At 47.8% G+C, this 7707-nt stretch overlaps 1 protein-coding gene across 1 annotated transcript in view; it reads right to left on the minus strand.

Annotated features, from left to right (window-relative positions):
* Positions 1 to 417, minus strand: part of SLC1A7 (solute carrier family 1 member 7) — a 40428-nt gene extending 40011 nt beyond the window's left edge. Inside the window, exon 1 of the mRNA XM_045799454.2 lies at positions 241 to 417. Within this exon, the coding sequence (XP_045655410.1) occupies positions 241 to 417 (177 nt within the window). The remainder of the gene's footprint in view (positions 1 to 240) is intronic.
* Between the last annotated feature and the right edge of the window lie 7290 nt (positions 418 to 7707).

Here is a 7707-nt window from a genome sequence, read left to right on the forward strand (position 1 = left end):
CGTTCACCTGGTGATGCCATCTATAACCACTTCCTCTGCCATTTAATCGGCTCTCACTCTAGTTCTGCAGTGTTTTATCACACCCATGCTACAGATGGGAGGACTGAGACCCAGAGAGGCAAAGTGACTCCCCCACTGTCATGGCATCAGGGAGCCATGGAGTGGGATTGTGATTCCCAGATCCCTCAGGCCCACGTACCCCTCCTTGACGGGGACCCCGAGAAGCTCTGGGTGGCTGACCTGTGGTGAGAGGCGGCGGGTCCTCAGGAAGAAGCCGAGAAGGCAGCCCACAGTGACAGACAGCACAGATAGGATGAGCAGTCCATTTCGCTTGCACACGTCCTTCCCTCGTGCCAGGATGGCACCTGGCACCATGGTGAGCCCAGCCTGCTGGCACGGGGCACAGCACCATTCCATGCACGTGGGGCCAGCTGAGGGCACAGGGTCCCAGCCAGGGGCTCTGGCTGCTCAGCAGGCAGGTGGGCAGGGTTGCTAAGCACCAGTCACCAGCCCCACAACCGTGGTCTGCGTGGCTGCCCCAGAGGGAAGCCACAATCCTATTACCAGCTGCATCATTAGGAGCCAGAAACAGATTAGGGCCTGGGAAATTAGAGCAGGCCACGTGGTCTGGGGTTTGGACCTCAAAGCCAAGTGCACCTCTCAAACGGGAGGGGCCCGGAGACTTGCGGGAGGAACAGAGATGGTTGGTTTGATTTTTTTACCCCCCCTTCATTCCAGAAAGAACTGAAGGCAAAGCAATAAGATACTAGTAGTCACTGACATTAATTAAGCTTTTACTGTGTACCAGGTACTGTTCCAGAAGCACATTACTTGCATTAGCGCATTCAATCCTAAATACCAATTCTGAGAAGTGAGTACTGTATCATTTTACAGATGAGGAAACTGAGGCAAGGAACATGTGCTGTGTGCCAGGCCCGTTCACCTGCTTGACCTGTGTCTGATCGTCCCGACAACCCTAAGATTCCAATGTTCATTTTACTGAAAGGGAGATTGAGACCCCAGGAGTCAGAGTCCCTTGGTCATGGTCACGGAGCTTGCAGTAGGGGAGTGGAATTCAGGCTTATGTTGGCTTGATTGGCACCACAGGGGCAGACACATGGCTTTGAAAGTGCTTAGCAGTATTGTGGGGCGTGTAGGATCTGAGTCCAGCGGACCTGCGTTCAGACTCAGGGCCTGCCATTCACTGTGACGTGTATCCCTCACGGTTGCTTCAAGCGTGAAGCTGGGAACTCTGTAGGCTCTCAGGGCCTATTATTTTTTAAAATTACACAGCCCAAGGGACCTATTCAAGTCCCAGCTCTGCCACTGACCAGCTGCATGACCCTGGGCAAGCCATATAAGCTCACAGTGCCTCAGTTTCCCCATCCATAAGACAAACCTAATAATAGCGTCTACTTCGTTGGGCCTGGTGCGACGCCCCACCCTGAGATTATTCAGGAAAGCGGAGCTGGACCTCAGCGGGCTCTGCAGGGAAGGGCTATGAGGGTCATCATCGCATTTAGCGATTTTTTGAGAAAGATTTTCTTTGTGCTCTTTTCTCGTGGCCCGGCCTGCCCTTTAAAGCTAGCGGGAATTAACTCTAGTCCGTTTCCCTGGGAGTCTGTAATCTCATTAGGGGCAGTCAGGCGGCAGCAGGGAGCGCAGTCTGTGGTAGGGGGGTTGTGCTGTCTTCCCTGACATAGGGGAGAAGGAGGAGGATGAAGAGGATGGGGCCGGGGTGCAGGCCCTGAAGTTTGTGCAGAGCTCCCAACTGGGAGGGGACCCTTGGGTGTTGGTCCCAACTTAACCAACTCTGTGACCTCACCCTCTCTGGGCCTCAGTCTTACCCTCCTTCGAGTGAGAGAAGTGGGGGGTGCAGGGGGCCTGGCTGACTCAGTCAGTAAAGCATGTGACTCTTGATCTCAGGGTTGTGAATTCGAGCCTCACGTTGGGCCTGGAGCCTACTGAAGAAATAAATAAATAAATAAATAAAAGGTCTTAAAAAAAAAAAAAAGAATGAGAGAAACGGGCTGAGTTCTTTCTAAGGACCCCTCAGTTCAACAAGCCAAACTTCTGAAGGCCCTGCTCTTTGCCAGTAACTTTGGGGGAGTAGGGTGGAGTGGATACATGTCCGAGAGGTGTGTTTTCTCCAACTCTGATTCTTAAAGCCAAGAATTTCCTGATACACCTTCGACTCCAAGGAATGCCTCATTTTCCAGTTAGCCAATTGGTTTAGTTACTGCCTAAAAAAGAAAATATTCTGAGTAGATGCTTGGGTCTGTGTTTTAATCAATGTCCAGGCCTGGCCTTCCGCCATGCCATTGATGTAGGCCAGTCTTGCTCTCCACTCCAGCCCCAAGACTCTGACTCCCGTGGTGCCCCCACAATGGCTCCTGCCGCCTTTCCCTCCCATTCCGACAGTACCACCCCCTACCTCCCTGACTCCAGGCCTTTCTTTGCACTTCTCCCACTGTCTTCAACAGACAAAATTACAACTAATTCAAGTAAACGTTTTTATAGCACCATGTCATGCCACCTGTCCCGGGTACTGGGGACACAGCAATGAGTTGACAGAGTACTTGCCCTAAGGAAGCTTGTAAGAAAATTGAGGGGGCTCTAAGAAAGGACCAATTCACACTAACATGTAGGTGACTGATAATGAGCTTACTAAGGATTTTTGTAAATCAAATCAAAAAGGTCCTAGATAAGAACCCTTTAATAAAAGATCCCTGTTGCCCACAGAATCAATTGCCTTACAGTGTTACTAGATATGCAAAAATTTTTTTCAGTAATTAAAAACAAGTTAGGAAATACTGGACGAAACAAAGTTAAGCAGGTTCCTTACTCCAGGACAGTTCAAAGTCAGACCGCTCAAGTTCAAATTTTAGGTCTGCTGCTTACTAGCTGTGTGATCTGGGGCAAATTGTTTAGCTTCTCTATAAAATAGGTATAATACAACAGTACCTGGTTGATAGGGTTGTGATGTGGGTCAAATATGGTGATGCAAGCTAAGTGCTCAGAGTATTGCCTGGTGCCTTACAGATACTCACAGGGAGTTACTATTAGTTTTACTATTTAGTTTTATAATACTAACATGTTGAAGGAAGTCTCCAAGTGGGGATACAGAATCTCAGCCCTCTTCTGGAGCAGAGATGTCCGTGGGTCTAGTGTTTGGGGAACACAACTTTGGAACGCTCCAGCCCCTGGGATGAAGTCCTTGCTCCTTAGGGAAGCATTTGAGAGCCTCAGGGGTTTGCATTGGCTCACCTCTTCAGCGTCCCACCTCCTCCCATTCGACAGACCTGGAGCTTCTCTAACACCACCCACCACAAGTGCCTTAGCCCCACACCTCCCTCGGGCCTCCACACCTGTGCCCGTGCTATTTCCTCTGCCTGAAGTGTCCTTCCCTCTGACTCCAAAGGCACAGGTCCAATACTCCATCTTCTTTGAAGCCTTCCCCAACTATCCCAGATACAGCATTCCTTCTCTTTCTCCTACTCAGGCCCTTCTGCTGTCACCACCTGTGCATTAACCCTTGTTCCCTTCTAATGGCTCTGACAAGGAGATATTTATGAGAACAGAGTGAAGTCTCTGTTCATTACCATGTCACTTGAAAACACCTTGATGGATCACCTTCAAAACTGAAGGGTATACTGGGGGGCCGAGGGGCACCCCAAGGAACAAGGAGTTGCCCTCCAGAGCAGCTGAAACTGATGGCAGCGGGATGTCTGGGAGATGCTTCCAGGGCAACTTGAGCTGCACAGATTAAGATGTTATGGGCAGAGAAGATAGAGTCTTGTCAAAAACGAGCCCCAAGTTACAAATCCCAAGTACAGCTGCCCCACTCTGCAGAAGTGAGTTTGTAGGTGAGCTGTTTCCACCACGGCAACTCTGTGTCAGGTGTGATGGGGCGGGGGGCAACAAGGTAGATTTATTTGCTAATGATTGATGATTCTCCAGAGCCAGCAGAGGGGTCGACTCAGCCCAGGGAGGCGGGGGTAGGAAGGCTTCCTAGAGGAGGGGTCACTTAGAGACCTGAGTAAGCCAGGAGTTAACCCAAGGAAGAGGGTGCTGGTCAAGGGGGAGGCAAGAGAGCCTGTTCTGAAAGAGGTGCCCAGGTTGGAGGTGAGAGCTTGTTCTGGAACCTGCCGCGGAGCAGTGTGCTGGAGTGGCCAGTGGGCCTGGGACCTCACCCCTTCCACCGTGTATCAAAACAAGTTTGGGTTGAGCTGTCTGAGCTCCTAGCTGGGTTATGGTGACAACAGCTCTGGGTTTGTTGGCTGCTTTCCAGAGACATACCAGAGGCGCCTTCATCTCCTTCCCGACAAGCCTTCCCAGCCTACTACAGGCTGGGTCCTTCTGGGAAGGTTTTCTGTGGACAACTGACCCATGTTGGTGTGGATTCCTGTGAGTGTTAGTCACTGGGGGGCTGTTCTGACCTCCACTGAGGCTGGTCCTTTCCCATGTTTGCCTCAGACCGTGAAGTAAAGTGACTGTCATGTTGCCTTCCAGTCCCTCCTGTCTAGACTGTTCATCTATAGAAACTATAGTTCATCTATAGAAACTGGGCCTGAACACCCATGAGACCACTTAGCTGCTGTTTATTGAGCACCTACTATGTGCCAGGCTCCGTCAAAGAGCACCTACTATGTACCAGAGGGAACCAGTGAGCAATCCAGCCCCTCTATAAACACTCACGGAATCAGTCAGGTGTTGGGGTTACAGGGTGAGAACATAGATTCCGGATCTGGGTAGTCTGATACAGTGGCACTAGTCACACTATTTACATTCAAATTAATGACAAATAATGTTTAAAATTCAGTTCTTTGGTTGCAGTAATCCCATTTCAAGGGCTCAATGGTCACATGTGGCTCACAGCCACCATACGGAGCAGCATAGCTACAGAACATTTTCCTTATCACAGAGAGTCCTATTGAACTTTCTGGAGTCACAATGAGCCGGATTCAAATCTCAGATCATTCCTTTGGAAGCTCTGTGACTTTGCCTCAATTAGTAAACCTCTCTGAGCCTCTTTTCTGCATCTCTGAAAGCCCGTGTTCTTTACTTTGCATCACACCTCCATTCATTTGAATATAACAGCTGGAGCAAAGTGTGAAGTTAAATCCCCCAGCAAGTTCAAATTAAGATTCCGAATTAGCACTTGCTAGCAAATAACAGGAAATTAAATTAAACTGGCTTAGGTAAAAAGGGAATTTATAAGCAGGCTGATGACATAATTTGTGGAACCCAGTGCAGAATGAACATCTGGAGATTTTTGTTCAAAACGTGGGGAAAAAGTGCACTAAAATATGAAGCCCTTTTTCTTTCTTCCTTAGTCTCATTCTCAACTTATTATGGTGTTTCTTTGTTTGCTATTTAATGTCATTCTTAAATAATACAAATTAAAAATTTAGATTATTCACATGAATTTTCCCATTTATCTTTATATTTGCAGTGCCAGTTTTTTTTTTTTAAAGATTTATTTATTTATTTTAGGAAGAGCACAAGAGAGAGCAGGGGCAGAGACAGAGGAAGAGAATCTCAAGCAGATTCCCCACTGAGTGTGCAGCCTGACGCCTGGCTGGATCCCATGACCCTGAGATCATGACCTGAGCTGAAATTTAAAGTGGGACACTTAACCGACTGAGCCACCCAGGTGCCCCTACAGTTCCAGTTTTAAATGCACATGTAAGAGCATTTCTCTTGTATGCAGTCACCAAAATTACACAGCTTGTGTTTAGTAGTGCATACGTATATATGTATTTTGTTCTTAGCTAGAACAGTGGAAACACCATACAAACTAATTCAATGATCTTTATTTCACCTCTTGATACATATACATTCTACCAGTACATTCTCTACCTTTGGCTTATGGTGAGTAAGGGAGGACTGAAAAGCAGAGGAACTATACGTGTAGCTCTGTCTTTCCTTTCTCTTCTCTGTCATTTTCAGTATCGGCGGTTGGCTAGCACAGGGAAGTTACAGCAGTAAGAGGGGATATGATCCGGTTCTTTGACCTTTTGCCTTTCTTAGAATGCCATCGTCTCCCTTCTGTGTTCAAAGCAAGTTCTGGCATGAGGAAAGCATGGTTTTTCATGGCTGACAGCACCCCACTTACTCAGCTATAGACATAACATGCTTTCCTTGGACTTGGTTTCGAGTCTTGCTGAACGTCCATGTGTTGCCAGGTAACCGAATTCTGAGCCCATGGGGGCACCACAGATGCTAATACAAGCAGAGTAGCAAGAAACAGAGGGGGACATTTGTACTGCACCTGTCTTCTCTGCTTACACAATTGACCTGTCAGACTTTGCTCATGAACCACAAGTTCAAAGATAAAATTATGAAGAACTCAGAGATGGTGACAGCAGAACATTAAACCAAGCACAGGACCCTTTAGCTGCCCATGGAACCAATCCTGTTTGTAAGACTGGATGGTGAGGCTTTCACAAAACCCATGGGCAAAGGTAGAGTTGGGCTGCAAAGACCATCTGAACTAGGTGTTCAATGGTCCATAGAATCTCTCTCTCCTTTCTGCATGCCTGATCCACACATTCATTCTGCATTCAGTATATTTACTAAGAGGTAATGTGTAAAATAGGGATTAAAAGCACAGCTCTGGAACTAGATGACTTGTGTTCGAATCCTGGCTCTCAGACCAACTATTTGTGTGACTTTAGACAAGATACCCTATGTCTCAGTTTTCTCCTATGGAATACTGAAATAATAATGTTCTATCTTTAAGGGTTGTTAAGGGAATTAAATGAATTACACGTGTGAAGCTGTATCTAGGGATACAGCAATCAACAGAAATAGACAGCAGTCTCTGCTCTCATTGAGCCTACAATTTGGGTGATGACATTTGTGCTATATTATTCTTTCTCTAGTGGAGAAATGGAGCAATTCTGCTTCTGCACTGATCCTTGTGGAGGAAACATGGCTACCAGCGGCTCTGTTTTACTCTAAATCCAAAATTCCCAGGGAAGGTTCTGATTGGCCCAGCTTGGACCAATCACCTGTGGCCAGTAGGGGCAGGGTATAGGGTCACCTTGTTTAAAATTGCCACTTCTGTGGTAATCCTAGAGCTGTGTGTGGTAGCAGTTAGAAAAGTGAATATACTGTGCAGACATAGCAAACATCTAGCACGTTGTCCTAGTCACTCACCTCTTGGCAAATCATGCTTAACCTTGGCTTTCTTTTCTTTCTTGTGTAAATTGTCTAACATCTCCTATAAGGCTGCTCCAGCACTTAGGGTCAGCTGCTCGAGGTTCCCTGTTGCTCTGCCTTCTCTGATGTCTACCCTTCCCCTTTATGGCAGCAGACACCTGCACCCTCCTGCCCCCTGTCCTGCCCCCACAGCAGGCACAGAAGAGACTGCACGCCATGTCTGGTCCGTGTGATCTCTCACTCCTTTTCAGCCCGCCATGTCTCACTTGTTTGGGCTTACACAGCCACTAAAGTCAGGGATCCGGGGTTCAAAACCTGAGCTTAGGGCCTATAGGGAGCCCCAGAGATATTCTGCTCCACACTCTGAGGCTCAGAGAAGGAAAGAAGCCCAGGCAGGGCCACTTAGGTGCCAAGTCAGGAACAGAACTGGGATCTCCCCCTTCCTACTCAGTCCTCCCTAAACCCAGGAACACTTCTCAAAGAATCCTGTCATTGGCTGTTAGATTTCAGCCTCTCTCTCCTTTGAGGTGCAGAATTGCC

The sequence above is a fragment of the Ursus americanus genome, chromosome 12 (genome assembly GCF_024610735.1).
Source record: "Ursus americanus isolate L20-20 chromosome 12, mUrsAme1.1.p, whole genome shotgun sequence".
NCBI lineage: Eukaryota > Metazoa > Chordata > Mammalia > Carnivora > Ursidae > Ursus > Ursus americanus.